Source organism: Salpingoeca rosetta (genome assembly GCF_000188695.1).
Source record: "Salpingoeca rosetta unplaced genomic scaffold supercont1.17, whole genome shotgun sequence".
Lineage (NCBI taxonomy): Eukaryota > Choanoflagellata > Craspedida > Salpingoecidae > Salpingoeca > Salpingoeca rosetta.
Genome location: NW_004754917.1, coordinates 64379 through 85850, shown reverse-complemented (window position 1 = coordinate 85850; position 21472 = coordinate 64379). Strand labels below are relative to the sequence as shown.

The 21472-nt window shown below is 55.3% G+C and overlaps 5 protein-coding genes across 5 annotated transcripts in view; 3 read left to right on the top strand and 2 right to left on the bottom strand.

Annotated features, from left to right (window-relative positions):
* PTSG_06718 (ubiquitin carboxyl-terminal hydrolase) overlaps positions 1 to 5798 on the bottom strand; it is a gene marked incomplete at its 3' end in the record, with an annotated part of 7516 nt that extends 1718 nt beyond the window's left edge. The window contains exons 1-16 of the mRNA XM_004992056.1: positions 5618 to 5798; positions 5292 to 5417; positions 5110 to 5170; positions 4811 to 4932; positions 4420 to 4562; positions 4033 to 4124; positions 3715 to 3807; positions 3257 to 3351; positions 2826 to 2965; positions 2461 to 2592; positions 2057 to 2198; positions 1477 to 1731; positions 1071 to 1217; positions 785 to 845; positions 478 to 594; positions 173 to 262 (exon numbers count right to left, since the gene is read on the bottom strand). Coding sequence (XP_004992113.1) covers positions 173 to 262; positions 478 to 594; positions 785 to 845; positions 1071 to 1217; positions 1477 to 1731; positions 2057 to 2198; positions 2461 to 2592; positions 2826 to 2965; positions 3257 to 3351; positions 3715 to 3807; positions 4033 to 4124; positions 4420 to 4562; positions 4811 to 4932; positions 5110 to 5170; positions 5292 to 5417; positions 5618 to 5698 — 1897 coding nt within the window. The 5' untranslated portion in view covers positions 5699 to 5798. The remainder of the gene's footprint in view (positions 1 to 172; positions 263 to 477; positions 595 to 784; positions 846 to 1070; positions 1218 to 1476; positions 1732 to 2056; positions 2199 to 2460; positions 2593 to 2825; positions 2966 to 3256; positions 3352 to 3714; positions 3808 to 4032; positions 4125 to 4419; positions 4563 to 4810; positions 4933 to 5109; positions 5171 to 5291; positions 5418 to 5617) is intronic.
* PTSG_06717 (uncharacterized protein) lies at positions 5791 to 8410 on the top strand. Its single transcript, XM_004992055.1, has 3 exons — positions 5791 to 6060; positions 6439 to 7695; positions 8020 to 8410. The coding sequence occupies exons 1-3, from the start codon at positions 5857 to 5859 to the stop codon at positions 8293 to 8295; spliced, it is 1737 nt and encodes a 578-aa protein (XP_004992112.1). The 5' UTR covers positions 5791 to 5856; the 3' UTR covers positions 8296 to 8410.
* A 443-nt stretch (positions 8411 to 8853) lies between these two features.
* PTSG_06716 (uncharacterized protein) lies at positions 8854 to 14770 on the top strand (the record flags this gene model as incomplete). The annotated part of the gene is made up of 15 exons (XM_004992054.1): positions 8854 to 8861; positions 9115 to 9325; positions 9600 to 9663; positions 9891 to 10546; positions 10865 to 10980; positions 11159 to 11222; positions 11406 to 11556; positions 11830 to 11939; positions 12182 to 12301; positions 12445 to 12530; positions 12658 to 12767; positions 13075 to 13226; positions 13413 to 13622; positions 13905 to 14109; positions 14238 to 14770. 15 exons carry the CDS (start codon positions 8854 to 8856, stop codon positions 14768 to 14770), a joined length of 2796 nt encoding a protein of 931 aa, XP_004992111.1.
* Positions 14771 to 15107: 337 nt separating this feature from the next.
* Positions 15108 to 19349, bottom strand: PTSG_06715 (uncharacterized protein). The gene is made up of 11 exons (XM_004992053.1): positions 19152 to 19349; positions 18872 to 18952; positions 18592 to 18710; positions 18285 to 18393; positions 17905 to 18024; positions 17423 to 17668; positions 17037 to 17264; positions 16590 to 16873; positions 16287 to 16362; positions 15944 to 16062; positions 15108 to 15710 (listed from the first exon to the last, which is right to left on the bottom strand). Exons 1-11 carry the CDS (start codon positions 19254 to 19256, stop codon positions 15545 to 15547), a joined length of 1653 nt encoding a protein of 550 aa, XP_004992110.1. The 5' UTR covers positions 19257 to 19349; the 3' UTR covers positions 15108 to 15544.
* A 1-nt stretch (position 19350) lies between these two features.
* On the top strand, positions 19351 to 21441 carry PTSG_12477 (uncharacterized protein; the record flags this gene model as incomplete). Its single annotated transcript, XM_004992052.1, has 8 exons — positions 19351 to 19410; positions 19585 to 19714; positions 19918 to 20011; positions 20162 to 20222; positions 20418 to 20472; positions 20692 to 20831; positions 20977 to 21059; positions 21306 to 21441. 8 exons carry the CDS (start codon positions 19351 to 19353, stop codon positions 21439 to 21441), a joined length of 759 nt encoding a protein of 252 aa, XP_004992109.1.
* Between the last annotated feature and the right edge of the window lie 31 nt (positions 21442 to 21472).

The following is a 21472-nucleotide window of genomic DNA, read 5'->3' as shown; positions in this document are numbered from 1 at the left end:
GTGTGTGTGTGTGTGTGTGTGTGTGTGTGTGTGTGTGTGTGTGTGTGTGTGTGTGTGTGTACGTGTGTGTGTGTGTGTGTGTGTGTGTGTACGTGTGTGTCGGTATGTCTGCATGCATGCATGTGTGTGCATGTGTATGGTCGAGAACGAATAAAGCGCAAGGAATGCGTACTCTGCGGGTTGTGGAAGACAGCCTTCTTGCATCCTTCCAGTGGGAATCCCATGCTGGCAAGCTGCGTCACCATGCCTTCGTCAAGTTGCACTGCAGCAGCCACCACCGACATGGCCATGGTGAGACGCAAACGAGCGAGACGCGGAGCAGTGCATTTCAGATGACAGAAACGAACACACCACGACACACACACACACACACACACACATACACACAAACATACACACACACAAAAACATACACACACATACACACACACACACGCCACCACTATGACTGCGTCTGTGCACCAACCACCCACCCACCCTGCTGCTGCTGCTGCTGCTCTGCTGGTTCCTCTGGCAGGTCCTCGTCGCCCTCCTGTTTGCCTTTCGAGCGGAGATGCGTCACATCAAGCTCGTCCGGCACATGCAGCGACATGTCTGCAACGCAACACAACGCGTTGTGTGTGTGTGTGTGTGTGTGATGGATGGGTTGATTGTGAGCAGGTTGGTCAAATGTTAGAAACTGATGATGACCGAGTGCACAAAGACGACGGCCAACAACAGTCATAACACACACCACACGGTTACGCGTGGCCCACACCACCAGCGCGCCAACACATCAGCGCACCGAGCTTCTTTGGTGTCCAGTCGTCGCCGAGGTAGAACTTGTTCACCGCAACAACAAGATACTGACGTGGCATACACGGGCAGTGGTGGTGGTGGTGGTGGTGGTGTCGTGGACAAAGGGGGTCGAGGGAGGTGAGGTGCAGGATGGTGACACGTGCGATGAGGTGGTATTGGACACGCACGAACATGAGCGAGCGTGCGTGCGTGCCCGCGTGCGTGCGTGCGTGTGGATGTGTTGACAACTGCTGGCAGTAGCGAGTACCACCACTAGGCCAACACATCAATACCTTTGGGAAAGTCTTGAACCCCTGCGTCTGGGTGCATGACGTCTTTGCCTGGATGGCGGGGCTGTACCAGTCCTCCACCTGCTGCGGCTGGAACGACGCCTCAATCAGCGCCGACAGATCAAACGCAGGCCGAACCACAGGCTCGTCCTGTCTCCATACGAAGCGAAGGGGGGGGGAAGAAGGGTCGTTATTGAGGTGCATGAAATAAAGGGACAGCGCTGCAATGCATAAGAATGGTCCAATGCATAGGATGGCAGAACCAACACAGGTTGATGAACAAAGGATGCACAGGCACACGCAAACACAAACGCAGATACAAACCAACAAACACAGACGAACACAGACGAACACAGACGAACACACGTCACCATACACCACCACCACCACCACCACCACCACCACCAACCTTTGCGGCGTCGCCTGCGGTTGCTGTGCGGGCCTTGTATGCGTCGTACTCGTCCTTGTTGGTCATGAGCTCCATGGTGACGGGGACAGCGAGGTGGCCCTCCTGGTGGGCCGACAGTCGCACCTTGTTTGACGCGTTGCAGCGCACCAGCTCCTCGACGTCAAACGAGAACAGCGTCGACACGTCAAGCTCCTTCTCCTTGCGCGCGTCCTTCTGCAGCTTGTCCATCAGGTATGCCCAGTACTCCATCGCATCCTGCTCGCGGCCGCGTCACATCATACGTGTGAAGAAGCATCATGTGAGTGTGGTCATGTGTATGTACGTGTACGCTTGTGTGTATGTGTACGTGTATGTGTATGTGTATGTGTGTATGTGTGTGTATGTGTGTATATGTGTGTGTATGTGTGTGCGTATGCGTGCTCATATGTCACTCGAAGCCTGTCATCCCTTCTCCTGTCCATGTGTATGCCTGCAGGCCGTCGATCGATCCCCACTTCCCCTCTCACACGCTCTCACACGCTCCCCACCACACCCTTAACCACCACCTCGCCATCCCAAGCCCCCATAACCGTTCACACACCTGCTGCCTGCCTGACGAGAACTCTGCGTGTCCGCTGTTTGCGACGTCCTTGAACATGCGCGGCGTGATGCCGGGCGCGTCCTCCTCTTCGGCCGGCGGCGACGAGTAGTCGCCAGAGACAAGCCCGTACCCGACTTTGTGCCTGCACACCACCAGCACGGTGGGGGTGGGGTGGGGTGGAGTGTCAAGAACACATGATGTAGTGGATAAAGGGAGAGAATGAGACACTCATTGAACACAAAGGAGGACGACACCTGCCCACACACACACACACACACACACACACACACACACACACACGCACACACGCACACACACGCACACACACACGCACACACACACACACACATACACACACACACACGCCCTCCCTCCCGCCTCCCAAGCAGAAGCATGCCACGTACAGCTGGATGTTGAGGTCTGTGACGGGGTTGTCGACGTTCTTTGCGAGGAAACGGTCGAGGGCAGACGTGCCGTATGTGGCCGCCACTTCCTCCAGGCTGAAGAGCACCTGCAGCACCGTGTTCATGTAGCAGCTGCACCATATTGGGAGGTGGAGAGGGGGAGAAGGAGAAGCAATGTCAAAACGAAAGGAGGGATGGAGGTGACAAGAGAGCGGTGGTCCCATGAGCACGGTCAACAGCACAGAGCAGTCGCACCAACACTTGCAACACGACCACGACCACGACCACGACCACCATCCTCATCACGACCACGACCACAACCACGATCATCCCCACGACCGCGACCACAACCACCACTGCCGCACCTGTTGCCAAGGTTCTTCATGCCGGTGTGGCCTGGGCCGTATGCGGGCTCGAGGGTGACGCCCGACTCCTGGATGGCGTCAAACTCAAACTGCAGCCGCTCGTTCGCCTCAATCTCAAGCTCAGTCATCGTCTTCGCAGTCTGCACCGCGGCGGAGACAAGCACAAATACCACAGCGGTGGGGGGGGGGAGTGGTGAGGTGAAATTTGGGAGAGGGGGGGAGGGAACGTGTATTCGAATCATCGTTTGAGGGGCTCGCGTGCATGAATCACATACACACATGCAATAAGCGAACAATCCACGTGCTTCGAATCCGAACACACACACACACACACACAGACACAGACACAGACACAGACACACACATACACAGACACACAGACACAGACACACACCCCTTCTCAACGATGAAGGGTGGATGGCATGGCGCACCTTTTTCTGCTCGAGGATGTTGATGCCAAAGTGGGCGAGGTGCTTGTCAAGCTGCGGGTCAATCACCATGTCGTCCTCAGCGTACGAGTAAACGTCTGCGCCAGCAGCAGCGCCACAGTGGTAGGGTGAACGCAGCGTTACATTTGCTCGTCCATGTATGTATGTATGTATGTATGTATGTATGTATGTATGTATGTATGTATGTATGTATGTATGTATGTATGTATGTATGTATGTATGTATGTATGTATGTATGCATGTATGTGTGTGTGTGTGCACTCACTTGCAGGTCAACACATTTGGACAGCGAGAAACATCACCCTGCACATAACCATCAACCTGTACACACATCCACCTCATCTCCCCCTGCAACAGGGAACCCCCCCCCCGCAAGGGCTGCCCCCACAGAAGCTCCTACATCCCCGCCAGCACACAATGCGTTAGTTAGTTGTCATCACCTGCACCCTCTGGAGTTATGGTGCCGAGCTTGACGGCGAGCGGATACCCGGTCTCGTTGAAGTGATCCACAGCGTGGTTGTTCCCGCCACTCCCTACACACACACACACACACACACACACACACACACACACACACACACACACACACATGATGCGAGGACGTGAGCAAGTGTCATACGTGATGTCGCATAAGGACAGGCGCAGAGGTGCATGCACGTGTGTTGTGATTCGAAACGCGAATGAGTCACACGTGCTTGCATGCAATGTGTGTTGGGAGGACAGGTGCAAGCAACTGCATGCAGGCAACAAGTGCTGACCGTCGAAGAAGCGGCGGCCGCAGAGAATGGAGCCATCAGTCAGGTTCAACCACAGGTTGTCCGTGATGTCGCACTTCTCACACTTGTAGTTGCTGCAGTTTTGTTTGGTGTTGGTGGTGGCGACGTTGGGCGCCATGGTGGTGATGATGATGATGATATCAGACGTACTTCGCATATGTCACAATCGCCTTCCCCGCGCGTTTTCTCTTGCTTCCTCAGCCCATTCCACCCGTCTTACACGTGTCATGCATGATCCCACATCACTCATCGCCACCCTCTCTATTAATCGTCTCTTCTCCACAGGTGCCTGTGACAACATCGTGTGACGACAACGACCACGACAGCGACAAGACAGCAGCAGCAGCAGCAGCAGCAGCAGTAGCGTACCCTGGTGGCACCTTGATGCCGTTGTCGAGCTGGGCGAGGTCTGCTGCGTGCTTGGACACCTGCCGCTGCTCCTCCCACGCCGCCGTCTCGTCTTTGAACTGCGCAGAGTCAAATGCAACAATCGCAGCAGCACTCGCCTTTACCTGCAGTTGCAACAGTGACAAGGCGCGATATGGTGTGTTTGAGTGTGAGTGCGTGTGTGTGTGTGAGCGTGTGTGTGTGTGTGAGGGTGTGTCGATGGCAGAAAAGGGGAGAGAAACACATGCACAGAGGCAGACACACACGCACACAGACAGACAGACGCACACAAACACAAGCACATACACACAAACAATACACACACACACACATCACACATGACACACACACACACACACACAGGCACACGGACGTTGTCTGGGAGTTCTGGGCTGTCGAGAGGGTATTCCTTCATGTCGGGAAGAGTGACGACGGCGTACTCGTGGTGGAACTCGTACTTGTCGGCATCGTCCACGTCAAAGCCGCCTTCAACACCTTGCGAGCAACAACACGGTGATGGTATGCGCGCCAGCAGTGAGCTACGGTGACCAGGGCGAGTCACACACAAAACCACACAGACACACACACAACACAGACCCACACAGACACACAGACACACACACACACACACACACAGAACAGCACGAACAAGTGTGGTTGCGCGCATTGTACCGATGGCCATCTTGGTGGGTTTCTTCGCGGCATCGGCCTCGTCCTCCTCCTCGGCTGGCTTCTGCAAACGACACCAACAGAAACGGCGGGTGTCCAAATCTGTCAACTGTTGCGCAGCATGACACCCACATACATACAGACAGAGACAGACACACCAAAGGATGCCCCACGTACTCTCCCACCTTGACTTTGGTCGTCTTGATGCGCAGGAAGACGTCGTTCATCGTCTTGGCAAAGTATGCGTCAAGACACATCCTGGCAAAGCCAAGGAAGGTCTTCATGCACACGAACAGGCCGCCCTCGCTCTCCTGCGTCGTCATCATGATCAAACCACAAAGGCCGATGAGACAAGATGCCAACCGAAACGCACGTCGCCGTGTCCCATTTCATGTAGACAGACACACACACACACACACACAGACACACAGACACACACGCACACACGAACACACAGACACAGACACACGCACACGCACACACACACATACACACACACACATATTCGCACCGAGGTCTTGAAGGTGAGCACACACTCATCCTTGTAGATGCGTGTGGAGGCGTCCGGAACGCGCACAGCTTCAAAGCCCATCTTCGTGCTTGCGATTGGTCTTGGCTCCCGTTCGATTGTTCTCCTCTTGCTCTTGTCGATCAAACAGACAGTTCACAGTTGTTGCTTGCTTCTTTTCCAGGTGAAACTGAACGTCGACTGAATTCAGTTTCTGGAGGACAACAGTGACAACTGCAACGATGCTGCTGTGGAGTAGTCGCGTGCCAACAACACACATGGCGGTGGTCGTGGCGGTGGTGGCCATGGTGTGCATGGTGTGCATGCAAGGGGTTGGTGTTGCTGCGCAGCTGAACATCAACTTTGAGGCATGGCAGATGGAGAAGGACGGCACCCTCACGTTTCCAGAGAGGAGCCTCAAGCACGTCATGCAGCGCCCCAACGCAGTGAGTCATGTGCTGCTTTGTTGTTGTCGGCTGTCCTTGTTGACCAGCGTCGTTTGTTGTGTGTGTGTGTGTGTGTGTGTTTGTTTGTTGCTGTATCCGTGGAGCAGAACCAAAGGGTTGTGGCACAGTGGCAAGTTGATTCAATCGCGCACGTTCTTCTTGTTGTTGTTGTGAACGCCCATCTCAACACACACACATGCACATGCACACACGCACACACATGCACACACACATACATGCACACTGGCACACATGCACACTGGCGTGCGCGCGCGCACACACACACACACACACACACACACACACACACACACACACATTCCCTCATTCGCACACACACACACATTCCCTCATTCGCACACACTTGCTGGTTTTCAGGGCATTGCGTTCACTGGCGGCGGGACGCGGTCCTTCTTGGCCACCATCGGATACCTGGCGGGCCTGCACGAGGCGGGCCTGCTCCCCAACGTCCGCTACGTCTCCGGCGTCTCCGGTGGCGCGTGGGGCACCTGCGCGTACATGTACGCCAGCACCGCGCAGGGCAACGACACGCAGCTGCTCGGGCCCATCATGGAGCCGCAGCACATGACCATGAAGAACCTCAAGCACATTGACCCGGAGTGCGTGCGCGGCGGGCCTGTCAACAAGGACTTTGCCTGGCACGCCGTGGAGAACTTCTTCAACCCGCTCGTGCACGGCCGCGACGTGTGGTTCAAGTCGGTCAACGACGTCTACTTCAAGCCCTACGGTGTTCCCGACAACAAGTACCCTGCCGCCAGCACGGAGACGATCCAGCGCATCGTCGACCGCAACCCAGCGCTCACTGTCTCGGACTTTGCCCTGCCGCGCCCAAACCGCCCGTTCTGGATCGCGGGCATCTCGTACATTGGGCCGGAGAAGCTGTCGCCGTTCAAGGAGAGCAACCGCTCATACACCATCACGGAGGGCACCCCGCTGTACGTTGGCCAGCCGTACACGCGCGATGTCACCTACACTAGCTCAAAGGGCCACACGCAGACGCACACCGTGGGCGGGTACATGGACACGTTTGCCTTTGGCAGCGCGGCACCCTCCACGGGGCTGACGGGCGCCAACGGCACGCTGCACTCCACCACCATCGCCGACCGCAGCCTGTCGCCGGCTCGCATCGCCAGCATGAGCTCGTTTGCAGCCGGTGCGCTGCTGTCTGACCTGCCAAACTTTGCTGCGCGCGGGCTCGACCCCATCTTCAACACGTGGTCGCCGTCGCTGCCTGCGCCAGACACGGACGCTGTGGAGGGGTTGTATGGCGACGGAGGCAACACGGAGAACGTGCACCTGATTGGGCTGCTGCAGCGGCGCGTGCCAAACATCATCCTCTTCTTTAACAACATGCAGGCCCTCAACTCCACCTTTGACCCCATGCAGCGCAACGTGACGGAGACAGACATGACAGACGACCTGCCCACCTTCTTTGGCATCAACCCGGCTGCACATGACACCCCGCTCTGGGACATCCACCGCAACCAGGTGTTCCCCAAGAAGGACTTTGCGCGCGTGATCAAGGGCCTGACGGCTGCGCAGGTGGGCGGAAACGGAACATTCTTCCGCACGGAGCTGGAGACGGTCGAGAACAAGTGGTATGGCGTCAAAGCGGTACGTTCCCTTCAACAATGTTTTGTGTTTTGAGGAGGGGGGAGAAGCTGTGAGTGAATTTTTGTGTGTGTGTGTGTGTGTGTGTGTGTGTGTGTGTGTGTGTGTGTGTGTGTGTGCGTGCGTGTGTGTGTGTATGTGTGTGTATGTGTGTGTATGCATTTGTGTGAACGTAAACGTGCGTGTGTGTTTGATCGTTTGTCCACATTGGCATGTATGCACTCATGGAATCACTCTGTGTTCTCTCACCACGCCTGCCCATATCATCCTCCTACTCACCTCCGCCCACATCACCACCACCCAACCCTTGTTCACACGCGCCTGCAGGGCTTCCGTGCGAATGTGACGTGGGTGTACCTGTCGCGCACGCTGGAGTGGGAGCGCCGGCTGCCAGCGGACCTGCGCAAGGCCGTGCAGCCGAAGCATGGCGCAGACAACCCCACCAACCTGCCGGACAGCGGGCACTTCAAGAACTTCCCCAACATCAACACGTACCTGCAGCTGTACCCGAGCGCTGAGATGGCAAACATGATTGCAGACATGTGCGGCTGGGTCGTCAAGAACAACGTCGATGCCTTCAAGACGGCGCTTGGCATGTACTAAGAAGTGCATGGTGTGCGTGCGATGTGTTTGCATGTGTTTGTAGTGTGTGTGTTTGTAGTGTGTGTGTTTGTGTTTGTGTGTGTGTGTGTGTGTGTGTGTGTGTGTGTGTGTGTGTGTGTGTGTGTGTGTGTGTGTGTGTGTGTGTGTGTGTGTGTGTGTGTGTGTGTGTGTGTGTGTCTTTGCGCGGTGTGCGTGCGCGTGAGATGTGTGCGTCGTGTATGCGTGAGATGCGTGCGTGTGATGTCCGTGCCAAGACCACCACCTCGACCTCCCAACTCTTCGCTTCGGCCAAAGAAGAATGAATGAAATGAAATAATTTCGCCCCCAAACAACAACAGCGACAAACACAAACAAACAGCAATAACTTGGATGGCAACCAACAACCCTCGCTCGCATGCCTTGTGTTGTTGTGTGACCTTGCTTCCATCGTTCTCTGCGTGCCCTTGTTGTCGTTCTTGTGTCTCCCCACTTGAAGGAAGGCAGCAACGCCGCTCTGACTGTGTGTCACCTGTGGTCTGTGCGTGAATGTGGCAAGATCAGCACCACCACCAGCCGCAGATGCTGCGGTGCGTAGAAGCAGTTGGGATGTGACTGTTGTGCATCAACCATCACCACCACGACCATCACCGCCATCATCACACACCTTGTGCTTCTTGTGCAGCGACTTGTTGGCCGCTTGACCTGCTGGTCGTGGTACTGTATGTAGTCTTGAGGAACGAGCCACGGCTTCCATCACTCAACACTCATCATCGCACACCATACGCACCGCAATCTCTGTTCACACGAACACGTAACACACACACACACGCACACACTCAGGCATGGCCAGGTGGCGGCCGCCTTGCCGCCCCTGCACGGCGGCACCTCCCACCAGTCCCACCAACCGCTGCCGTCGTCACAGCGTGAGCCTGCATCGTCCTCCGTCCACCATGCCTCCAGCAACCAACCGCCAAAGCCTCCCGCATCCTTGCCATCTGTATCTGCTGGCAAGAGCATTGGCTTCGACCCCGCATTCCTGCCGCAACAGCAGGTGTACTTGCATGCTGCGTGTGTACGCGCGCGTGTGTGTATGTGTGCGTGTGCGTTGTGCGTGTGCGTTGTGTGTGTGTGTGTGTGTGTGTGTGTGTGTGTGTGTGTGTGTGTGTGTGTGTGTGTGTGTGTGTGTGTGTGTGTGTGTGTGTGCGTGTGTGTGTCGTGTGTTGCCGTGTGCATACAGCGAACTGAACGGAGGTGTTTCGCTCCATGGGCCATCTCACATCTGTTCATGTGTGTGTGTGTGCATTGTCTGTGCTTCCTGTCACCAGGAGTGGCAGCAACGTGCGGACCAGTCCATGCGTGCTTTGCTCGAGGAGACTGTGCGTCTCAGAGGTATGTATGTGTGTGTGTGTGTGTGTGTGCACGTATGATTGCCACTTGCGTTGCTTTGCAGCTCGTGAACCCGCGCATCCCAACATCCTTTTGCATGAACCACACTTACACACACACGCACACACCCACACACATACACACATACACACACACTACACTCACTACACAACACACTACACTTACACTACACACTACACTACACACACGCACAACCTGCACTGCCTCAGGGGACATGCGGGCGATGGCGCAGCAGCACGCGAGCGAGAAGCAGGAGATGCAACACGAGCTGGAGCGCATGCGTGAGGACGTGCGCCGGTGCCGATCAACGGTGATTGCGCTCGAGCAAGCAAGCGCATCCAGCAGCGACCGCCACACCCTGCAGGACACACACACGCAGGCCGCGCTGCAGCACTCGAGGACGGTGGAGACGAAGGTGAGCTCGATGCAGCAGGACACGATGCTGCGGTACAACGACCTGTCTGCAAAGGTGGAGCGATTGGCGCAGACGCTGCAGGCGGTGGCACAGGACCTCCAGTACACGAAGCAGAGCCAGGGCAAACACCACGAGGGCGTTGAGCAGTTGATTGACGGCGTGCGGGCGTCACTGCAGTCGCAGCTGTCGGACGTGCAGTCGAGGCAGACAGCAGGGCTGCACCGGTTGGAGAAGGTGTCGGGGGATGTGGACACGGTGGCCGAGTCACTGCAACGGCATTTGCAGCAGTGGAGCGATACATCTGCACACGTACAGGGAGAGGTGCAGCAGCTGCAGACGCAGGTGACGCTGCAGAAGAACCATGCACAGGACATGGACCAGCGACTGGTGGAGATGGAGTCGCGGTTGAAGAATCAGAGAGAAGACATTGTTGCCAGATTCACAACACAGGTAACCGAGGGAGGGAGGGAGAGAGAGAGAGAGAGAGAGAGAGAGAGAGAGAGAGAGAGAGAGAGAGAGAGAGAGAGAGAGAGAGAGAGAGAGAGAAAGAGGAGGGGTGTGTGCATACGTGTGTGTGTGTGTCCTTGTGATTGGCCAAGCGAACCAGGAATTGCTGTTGGTGTGCCACATTTACACACATTCACACACACACACACATTCACACACACATACACACACATGCACATATCATCATCACCATCGGCACCACATCCTCATGCCCACCATCGTGGTGTCACTGCTGTGATGAACCGCCGCCGCCGCCGCCAGGACGATGCGCTGCAGCAGGTGTCAGCGTCCACGAACGAAAGCATCGACTCCATCATCGCAGCTGTGCAGGAGTTGAAGACGCAGCACTCCACAGAGTCAAAGCAGATGGCTTCAAAGTGCGTTGTGGTACAGGCGTGCTTGTGCGTGGGAAGGTGGGAATGTGTGTGTTTGCTTGTGTAAGTGTGTGTGTGTGTGTGTGTGCACGTGGCATGTGCGCACATCAAATCGATGCTCACACCACCACCACACCACGGTCAATGATCACAATCACCACTGCGTTTGCTTTCTGCACAGCATCGGGCTCTCACGTGAAGGCATGATGAAGAAACTCGAGTCAACGCGACAGGAACTGGTGGAGGTGAGGTCGTGTCATACGCGTGTGCACATGCGCATACGCGCATACATGCATTCAGTGTTTCCGTGCGTGCATGCAGCAACATGGGATGAGTGAATGACTCTCTGCTGCATGTATGTGGCGCTTCAACTCACAACGTATCGTCATCTCAACCAACGCCACGTTGCACCACCACCGCACCCACAGATGCTGCAAACACAGCGGCTGCAGTTGACACAACAGCTCAATGCAGAGCGCCAACAGCGGTTGAGTTTTGAGCAGGACACGCGGGCCGGCATTGCCATCAAGCTCGCCTCTGTCGACGACGCCGTTCGCAATCGCATCTCAGAGCTCGAAGGTGCGTGCCTGTGTGCCTGTGTGCCTGTGTGCCTGTGTGCGTGTTTTGTGTGTGCGTGCGTGATTGCGTGTGTTGTGTGTGTGCGTGTGTGTGTGTGTGTGTGTGTGCCTGTGCGTGTGTGCGTGTGTGCGTGTGATTGTGATTGTGGGCAGTTGCTTCGTCGATGGGCTCGAACTCCGAACGAGCAAAAGCAATGCATGGGCCGTTGCTGCCCTCACCCTCACCCACTCCACGTGTTTCTGCTTGCGTACGATGTGTTGTTTGTTGCATCAGACATGGTGCAGCGCGCCAAATCGCAGGCGGCGGACGCGTTTAAGAAGTTTGAAACATCGCTGTCCATCGCCGATGCCGACGTGAAGAACAAACTCGATTCCGTGGAAAAGGTGCAGATCAATCGTGTGCATGTTGGCATGATTGCATGATTGCATGTTTGCGTGGACGCGCATGTTTGCACGTGTGCATGGGTATGAATGTGAATGTGAATGTGCTGTGCGTGCACATGAATGCATCTTGCTTGTTGTTGTTGTTGCTGTGCGTGCGTGTGTGTCGATATGCATGACAATTCATTCCCCCACCCCCTTTGGTTTCGTCAACTCACCCCCCTTGGTTTCCGTGGCCACTGTAGGTGTTGAAGGCGGAGATTGTGGCGCGGACACAGGCCACAACAAAGCTCAAATCAACAACGGACCAGCTCACCAAAGCCATCAAGGACTCCAACAGTGCGCAGTCAGCCGTCACAGACGAGGTGCTCATCAGCTTTTATGTTTGTGTGTGTGTGTGTGTGTGTGTGTGTGTGTGTGCTGTGCCATTCAGATCGCTTGCTGGTCCAGCGTCTCCATCGTTGCTTTGCATGCACATTCACATCACCGCATCGTGTGTTTGTTGCAGCTGTCGAAGAGTGTTCACGACCAAATGAAGCAGCTGAAGCTTTCAATCGAGACATCAACGGCGGGCTCGCACTCAAGCTTACAACGGTACGCAAACGCGCATGTAGACACACACACACATACACACACGTACGCGCACAATGTGGGTACCTACACATCCTTGACTCACGCTGTTGGTTTGTATGCCATTTGCCCACGGTGTACGTTCTGCCAGACGGGTGGATGATGTGGAGGTGCAGCTGAAGAGTTTACATGCACGTGAGGCAACACGTGTGGAGGCGAACCAGCGCACGGCCGCGTCCATCGCCACCATCGCCCCAAAGCGTACGCCACCTGTCATCACTCGTGCAAGCGAGCATGTGCTCCTATATATGTGTATATGCACGTGCGTGTGCGTGTGCGTGTGCGTGTGTGTTGTGTTGTGTTGTGTTGTATTGTGTGTGTGCTGTGTTGTGTTGTGTTGTGTTGTGTTGTGTGTGATGTGTATGTGTGTCAGCTTTGTTGTCGGGTTCACTGGTCGCTGGCTCCTGCTCCCGTGGCGCGCTCGAAATCTCACCTGTCCCTCCCATGATGCACCCATCTTGTCTCCGTCTTAATTTCACGGCCGTTCTTGTTCGCTGTTCAATTGCAGTGACTGCGATAGAGGAGGATTTGCACGGCGTGCGCGAGCGAACGTCCGATCAACTCGATGCTCAGCTCAAATACACAAAGGCGCAAATCGAGATCTTGCAGCGTGCCCTTGCACTCAAGCTTGACGTCACGGAGCATGACAAACACGTCAAGGTCTGGCATGACAGTGCATTCGTGTTTTGGGGAGCCACTGCGGTCGTGCTGTCTGCTGTGATTGATGTCCATGACTGCCTGCGTGTGTCACACCCCTCGACGTCATCCCCACGCTCCCGCGCCCCTACTCGCACTCACACGTACACCTGTGCGCGCGCACGTATGCACGCATGTTCACACAAACAGGAGGTTGGGCAGAAGCTCGGGGCAACAGACCACGTGCTGGCACAGACGGAGGACCGCATTGCGGATATGCAGCGGTCAATTGACAGCCAGGAAGCGCTCGTGAGCGAATCCCTCAACCACACGCAGTCCGTGCTGCAGGTTGAGCTGGAGAGCGTCTGGCGCGGGCTCAAGAACTTGCAGGAGGACACGCGCAACCTCGAGCGGCAACAGGTGGAGATGATGGTGATGTTGGTGGTGGCAGTGGTGATCATAATCATTGGCAGTGACTGTTTGTCACTCTGCGCTTGCGTCTTTAAGTTGCCCTTTCCCTTGGTCTGCTTGTTGCGATGTCCAATCACATACAACTCACACTTTTACCACACACACACACACACTCACACACACACACTCACACACACACACACACACACACACACACACACACACACACACACACACACAATTACGCCATCCTCTGCTGCTGCTGCTGCTGTTATGCGCGAAAAATTCAAGGGCGCGATGATGCTTGGCGTGTCGCAGAACCCGCAGGCCGCTGAGCGAGGGCAGTTGTCGCCGAAGCGCCAGCGAAACGAAGATGAGAGAGCGGAGAGGAGCGACAGCGACAGCGACAACGACGATGACGATGACGACGATGACGATGAGGAAGAGGAGGAAGAGGAGGAAGACGACAACGGGCAAGGCGATGTCATCATCAAAGGTGCGTCACGAACATACACACGTACATGTGTGCGTGTGTGAGTGGGCGTGTGTGTACATGCGTGAAACACAGGGCAATGGACGATGATCGAGTGCGTGTGCTCACACTCGCTTGCTTGCTCTGCGCAGTGCCTAGTCTTGAGCGAGACAAAACGCAGCTGTCACTTGGAGAGGAAGAGGAGGAGGAAGACGAAGAGGAGAGTGAAGAGGAGGAGGAAGAAGAGGAAGAAGAAGAAGAGGAGGAAGAGGAGGAAGAGGAGGAACAGGAGGACCAGGGGGAACAGGAGGACCAGGAGGACCAGGGGGAACAGGAGGAAGAGGAGGGGGAGGGTGCAGCGGAACACCAGCACGAGCACGATGAAGGGAGCGACGCGGAGAGCGGGCAGGAGGAAGAGGAAGATCGAGAAGAAGGACAAGAAGAAGAAGAAGAGGAGGAAGAAGAAGAAGAAGCTGGCACCACAGTAGAAGCGACATCACCACGACCAGAGAATGTGCAAGGGGGAAAGCGACCACGGCCTCCGAAAGTCGATCCATCAACGTCGAGCCAGTACTCGCGTCCCAACTTGAAGCCACCACAGGAAGCAAAGGCCAAACGTCAGAGCGCAAAAAAGCTTGCAAGCTCACCGCACATGACCACCATTCCCGAAAACGCATCACCATAACGGCTTGTGTACGCATGCACGTCATTGCGCGTGTTAATGTGTGATTTGGCATGATGATGATGATGATGATGATGATGATGATGATGATGATGATGATGATGATGATGATGATGATGATGATGTTACATGACTGATGATGTTACATGACTGATGATGTTACATGACTGTTGATGACCGGCTTGCTCAGCTGCGTCGTCATAACCTTTTCCCTTGTTCCTCTTCTTCCTCTGTGCACAACGTCTTTCCTTCCTCTGCATTTGACTGATGCTCTTCAAATGTACACAATAGCTTTGCATGCCACACCCTCTTGCGCGAGTTTCTTCATTACATGACATCATTCGTTGGCTTAGGTTGTTTTTGTTTGACATGAGTTGGCTTGTTGGGCTGGTGATGAATGACGACAAGAGACAAAAACACACAGAAAGGAAGAAAGAAAAGCACACACAGTGACGTTGATAGCCACGGCAGGCAAGCAAGGAAAGAGAAGAAACAAGATGCACAGCACAATGCGCGTTGCACGCAACCGTAACGACTTGCTTGGAAATGAAGTGAGACACAAGAACACGCGCAAACCACGGGAGCAGTGGCACGACAAACACCAACACCACTCAGCACAGCGTTGCACAGAGGTAAGAAGGACACCATGAAAATACACAACACAATGTCCGCACGCACGACGACAACAGATGCACAGCACAGTCAACATCAGCTAACACTGGTACCAATGCATCATCATCATCAGCAGCAGCATCATCATCATCATCACATCATCCATCAATCGACTGGCATCTTCTTGGCGGCTGCCCAGGCTGCAAACTCATCAAACAGGACAACACCGCCGTCATTCGAGTCCATCGCATCAAACTCCTTCTGTGCTTCGTCGTCGCTCAGGGACAGACCGAAGTGCGACAGCCCGCGCTTGAACTCACTCAAGTCAATCCTGTTGAAGCGAGAAGAGAGGGGAAGCGAGGCGGGTGAGTAATGACTGAGAGAAGTGAGATTTGGGGGGAAGGGGATAGGTTGGCTGGTGGAAGGTGATGTCATCGTTACAAACACACAGAGTGCACCGCGCGCAAATGCACAGACACAGACACAGACACAGACACATACACATACACAGACACGAACGACAATGCATACACGACGCACACGCGCAAAGAGACACTGACGCACCGCCTGTCGTTGTCTGTGTCGATGCCGTCAAAGGCAACAAAGAGTTTGTTGAAGTAGAAAATGTTGCGAAGCAGCGAAGCAAACTCCTCCTCGCGCACAAAATCATCGTCATCGCCATCCTGTGTGTGTGTGTGTGTGTGTGCGTGTGTGTGTGTGTGTGTGTGTGTGTGCGTGTGTGTGTGTGTGTGTGTGTGTGTGTGTGTGTGTGTGTGTGTGTGTGTGTGTGTGTGTGTGTGTGTGTGTGTGTGTGTGAGGAAGCGCCCGCCAAAGCCGCAATACACTGACAGAGTCCCACTCAAGCGAAACCATCAAACAATAGCAACTAAGATTGATGACACCGTACCTTTGCAAGCGTCTTCTTGTATGCGCGCATGAGTGCAGGCTTGCTGTTCAGCAGCGGATAACGCTCAACCACCCACCTGCAAAATGCACACGAACATAAAAGCAAATATGCATAGCAATCAATGAGAACAGCATGCAAACACGGGCAGACACAACTCAATGAAAAGAAGCGTGCAATCTTTCCCAGGCTACACGCCCACAAATGTACACATACATAAACCAAACACATGTACACAACCAAACGCACACGCAAACCAAACGCACACGCAAACCAAACGCACACACAAGCCAAGCACACACTCACTTGTCAATTTCCGCGAGCGAGACGATCTTGTTGTTGTTGAAGTCAATCTCCTTCCAGAAGTCGCCCGCCTTTCCGGCCTTGAGGTCCGCCATCAACTTGGTCTCCAGTTCATCAAACTTTTCCGTCGACACATCAGCATTTGTGTCGTGTTCGCTCTTCTTCCCACCGGCCTTCTTCTTCTTGCTGGAGTCCTTCCACTTCGCATCGTCGGCCTCAATGTCAAAGCCGAGCACAGAGGCAATGTAGTTGCAGAACTCCTTGAACAGAATCTGCCCGCCACCGTTCTGTCAACACGAAGCGAACAATGACAAACCAACACGCAAACACGACGCGAGCGACTTGTGAGCACATGTGTTGACGTTTCTCAGGGCGCAGATCGTGTGCACACAAGACACCACGTTCACCATGCACGTACACAGGACCACACGTGTGTGGCGCCATGCGTACCTTGTCTGCCTTTGCAAACTCCTTCTTTGCGTCCTCCTCGCTCATGCGGGAGCCAATCTTGGCCATTCCAAGGCGGAACTCGTCAAAGTTGACGCGCCTGTCGTCCTCCGTGTCGAGGTCGTCAAAGAGGGACCAGAGGTTCTCAAACAGGAACATGTTGCGGATCAGCGCTGCAAACTCGTCCCGCTCAACCCACGCGTCCTGGTCCCCGTCCTTCAGCGTCGTCTTCTGCTCAAAAAAGGTGGTGGGCGAGAAGGGGGAGGGATGAGGGTTGGGTTGAGGTGACAGGAGGAAAAGGAAAGCGTTACAGGCACACACGCGCACATGAATGCACAGGCACACACGCACACACGCGCGCACAAGCACCCTCGCTTAAATCATCGTACCTTGTAAGCGCGGAGGAGGGTAGGCTTGCTGAGGTTCCAGCCACGCTCAACGACCATCTTGTCAATCTCGGCCAGGCTGCATCCGCCGTTGCCGTTGAAATCGCACTGGTTCCACAGGTCCTCCAGGAACGCGCGGTCGTTGATCATCTTCAGCGCCTTCTGCTCAGCAGCGCCCGGCGCAACAGCGGCGACCACGTCCTCCTTTGTCAGGATTGACTCCCGTGGAGGGGGCGGTGTTGTATCTCTCTGCACACACACACATATGCCACACACACACACACACATGCACACATTGAGCGAGAGTAATACATGTGAAGACACCTTGGTGAGTTCACGTGTCATAAGTAGTGCATGGTATCCGATTGACACGTTTCCCTCAATGGGCGATACACAACCCATCAAAGAGCCCTGTGCAGACCAGCACCGCCGCCACCCATCACCCACCCCACAATACCCCCACCCCTCTCCCTCACTCGCTGCACCTTGCCACGGCGTTTCCCCTTGGTTGCGCGCGACGTCGATGAAGACGCCCCCGTCTCTTCTCCTTGCGGGAAGCGCGAGATCTGGCCCTGGTACTGGCGGGCCTTGTCGTACTCCCGGGCCTTTCGCAAGAGCACATGCACACGCACACGCACACACACACGCACACGCATACGCACATTCACACACACACACACATTCACGCACACGCACATTCACGCACACGCACATGCAGAGAGAAGCAATGACATCGTTGGTGAGGGCCATCACGTGCCAGGCGTGCAGCTTGCGGTAGGGTGTCCAGGCAGTACTCTCACACCCATTCACCCACTCACGCACTCTCTCTGCCTTCTGACTGTGATTGTGTGTTGAGGCGACGTACCCATGCGGACCGGTCGTAGAAGGGCTGCTTGGCGGTGATGCGCTTGAGGATGGCCTGGTTCTCGTGCGTGATACGCAGCAGCTCCTGCTGCCGCTTCGTCTTGTTCAGACTGCATGCAAAGCAAAGGCGGGCGAGGAACATGGTGAGGTTAAGTGCGTGCAACGGGGCATGGGAATAAAGTATGCACTGTCTGGCACAATGCGAAGCGAAACACAATCAGACAAGGGCGCAAACATGCGCACACACACACGCAAACACAAAAACACAAACACATCTGCAACTTCAGATTCAAGTGATGTGAGCTGACCTCTTGTGATCGTAGTCGTTGCGGTTGTCAACACGACCACGCGTGCGCATGATGTGCGACATCTTCTCCAAAAGGATGCGGTTGTCACGCTCCACGGTTGCAAGGCGCTCCTCCTCCATCTGAAACAACCCAAAACAACAATTGCCACACGGGCCATGGGGCGCGTGTCAGCTGGAGCATGAAATTTGGCACACGCGCGCATGCATGTGTGCCAACAAGCAGCGGCTGTTACAGCACCCTCCCCGTCTCAACAGCCAAACGGCCAGGCTGATGATCGTACTTGGAGCTTCTTGAGCTTGAGCTGGAGGTGCATGTACGTCTTTGGTGCGCGCGTGTCCACTGTGGGCTTGGCGTTGCGCAGCTACAAAAAAACACGTCATCGTGAAGACCATGGGAATTAGCGGGGGTGGGTGAGAACCGTGCTGTGTCGCTATCCATCTTGCCAACACCACCTTCCCGTCCACGCAACCATCAACAACACGACCACAAGCAAACACACTACAAGCAAACTCCCGCGCCAAAGAACACCCAACACAAAACATAGAGCCACACAAACAAACCTTCTTGCGGTGCAGGCCGTACGAGGAGTCATCCCAGCGCTTGGCGAGCATGCGGCTCGCTGCTGGCTTGATGGGCTGGTAAGCCCTGTGGTTTCCACTTGACATGGCGTGTGTGCCGTGCGATAGTGGTGAAGGGGTGGTATGCGCGAGAGAGAGGTGTGGGTGGTGATTGATGGCTGCTGCAGCGAGATGCGCGAAAATGGATGATGGACGGCTGTGCGGTGTTGCGGGGTTGCCAAGCGGAAGAATCTCCGATGATGTTCATAAATTTCCCTGTTCTTTTTGTGGTGTTGTGAACGGCATGTTTGGACGGACGCTTGTTGCTGCTGCTAAGCGCTGTGTGCGCAGCGTCGGTCGTGGTGGTGTGCAACATCACCACCACCATCACCGCCACCATCACCGCCACCATCACCACCACCACCGCCATGGCCAGCTGAGTGGCGCCACTGCTGCTGTGCTCTGCGCAGCATGGCAGCGAGGTGGAACAACGACGCCTTGCACTGTAAGCAAGCGGTTCTCTTCCACGGATACCCTCAAAATCTACACGCGCACAGGAGACAAAGGTCAGCTTGTGTGTGTGTGTCTGTGTGTGTTTGTTGATGTATTGGTTTGGTGTGTGTGTGTGTGTGTGTGTGTGTGTGTGTGTGTGTGTGCCATTGTTTCGTGTCGTTGGCCATGTTGCGCGCTTGCTTGTGTGATGTTGTGCGGCTGTTCGCTGTGGTGCCCACTGACTCGTGCCACTGCAACTGCACTTTGTTTCGTGCAGGAACATCGAGTCTGTTTACTGGAGAACGGCGCAGCAAGGGTGACGCCGTGTTTGAGGCCTTGGGCAGCATCGACGAGGTGTCCAGCTTCATCGGGTTAGAATGCCTTATGGTGTGTGTGTGTGTGTGTGTGTGTGTGTGTGTGTGTGTGTGTGTGTGTGTGTGCGTGTGGTTGCGGTCATGTACGTTCAGAGCCGTTGTCACGCCTCGTTCACCAAGAGGTTTTTTTTTTTCCTTTGCTTTCAGGTTGGCTATTGCCAAGATTGATAGTGATAACCTGGAAGACCTTCGAAGTCAGCTCTACGAGGTACCACGCGTCGCCGTTCATGGAGCCTGACCATCACGCTTCCTGTTGTCGCATGCACACACACACACTCTCTCTCTGTCGCACACGCACACTCACACTCACACTCACACTCACACACTGACTCACACTCACACTCACACACGCACACACACATTCACCCGCTCCCACAACACCAGATTCAGTGTATGCTGCAAGATGTTGGAGCACACGTCGCCACGCCTTTCCACGTCTGCCACGGAGGCGAGAATCGGTGTGTTGTGTGCATATCGCATGGCAGCGTCTCATTTTTGTGTGCATTGGCAGTTCCCGTCCCCTTGCTTGCCCCCGTTCCTCCTCCTCCTCCTCCTCCTCCTCCTCCTCCTCCTCCTCCTCCTCCTCCTCCTCCTCCTCCTCCTCCTCCTCCTCCTCCTCCTCCTCCTCCTGCTTTTCTTCTTCTTCCTCCTCACGTACCTGCGGTGCTGCTGTGCAGAGCGCACGAGTGTGCCTGCGTCGTACACGGAAGATCTTGAGGGGTGGATCGACGCCATGACGCAGACGCTGCCGCCGCTCAAGAACTTCATCCTCCCCGGCGGCACAGAGCTGGGCGCTGCCCTCCACTGCGCACGGACGGTACGCGCCCACGAGCACGCACGTGAATGATGGTGTGCGCATGCAAGATGTGAATGAGGGTGCAGGCAAGGCTTGTGTTCGTGTGCATGCACGCACTTTGTGTTCACATACGCATATGCACGCACACTAACCGTGTTGCCTGCAGGCATGCCGGCGGGCGGAGCGGCGCGTGGTTGAAGCAAATGCACACGATGAGATTTCAGAAACCGCCATGCAACTCATCAATAGGTATGCGCTGCTGTGCTCATTCGCATGCATGCATGCGTGTATGTGTATGTGTATGTATGTATGTGATGCTTGTGGTTTGTGGACGTGATGCTACAATCTCCCACACACGCACAACACACAAACACACACACACACGCACACACACGCACACACACACACACACCTCCGACCTCGTCTCAACATTCCATCCTCGCCCCGCCTTGCGCTACCCGTGCAACCCTACACCCCCCCCCCCTCTTCATTCAGGCTGAGCGACTACCTGTTCACAGCGGCGCGGCATGCGACGGCAACTGTGGGCGGCGAAGAGCTCGTGTATCTCAGCGCTACGAAACGCAGGGAGCGCTCTCTCACCCGCCGGACGGCCCAGCACCAGCAGCAGTAGGCACGGTGTGGGTTGTGGTGGTTGTGGTGGT